The 655-nt window shown below is 61.2% G+C and overlaps 1 protein-coding gene across 1 annotated transcript in view; it reads right to left on the bottom strand.

Annotated features, from left to right (window-relative positions):
- Nucleotides 1-256, bottom strand: part of PSMD13 (proteasome (prosome, macropain) 26S subunit, non-ATPase, 13) — a gene marked incomplete at its 5' end in the record, with an annotated part of 4,832 nt that extends 4,576 nt beyond the window's left edge. Inside the window, 2 exon segments of the mRNA XM_008947499.1 lie at nucleotides 1-93; nucleotides 175-256. The exon segment at nucleotides 1-93 is cut by the window's left edge and continues 78 nt beyond it. Coding sequence (XP_008945747.1) covers nucleotides 1-93; nucleotides 175-256 — 175 coding nt within the window.
- Nucleotides 257-655: the final 399 nt, after the last annotated feature.

Raw genomic sequence — 655 nt, forward strand, 5'->3', positions numbered from 1 at the left:
GGTCTCCTCGTGGCGGCTGTTGAAGGCGTAGAGGGTGTCGAGGAGCCACTGCCGGTCCGTGCTCCGCAGGGACTCCAGCACGGGGTGCATGAGCTGCAGAGACCAGGCAGGACAGGTCACAGGGACACGCAGCTCCTGGCACTCAACAGCTGAGGCAACGTCGCGTGGACTTACCAGCTCCCCAAAGTTATAGACACCTTCCCCCAGGAGCCCCGCCAGTCCCAGGGTAAAGGCTCTCTCCTGCTGCTCAGATGCTGAAAGAAAAACCATAGAAAACCCCCAAAATAACAGAAATAGTTTGGATGAAGCAGCAGCCTAAACCCCACAGCCCCTCCCCATGCCTGTATTCAGGCACTCACAGCCCTCCCCACCCTCTCCTGAGCCTGCAGCACCCCCAGCAGCAGCACAACGGGGCCACATTCTCCATCTACAAAGCTGACCGAAGCTTTTGGGGAACCAGAACGACCCAGAACGACCCATCCACTCTGGCAGGGGCACCTCCCCCCTGCCACCCCCTCAGGAGCAGGTTCCTGTTCAGCCCTTCTCCTCCTCTCTCTAGATCTGGGCCCGGCTACGGCGGATCCAGGATGATGTGGGAAAACCCGTGCTCTGGCAGTGGTGCAGAGCAGGGCTGGGGCTGGGGCTGGGGCTGGGC

Source organism: Merops nubicus, unplaced genomic scaffold (assembly GCF_000691845.1).
Source record: "Merops nubicus isolate BGI_N331 unplaced genomic scaffold, ASM69184v1 scaffold35210, whole genome shotgun sequence".
Classification (NCBI taxonomy): Eukaryota; Metazoa; Chordata; class Aves; order Coraciiformes; family Meropidae; genus Merops; species Merops nubicus.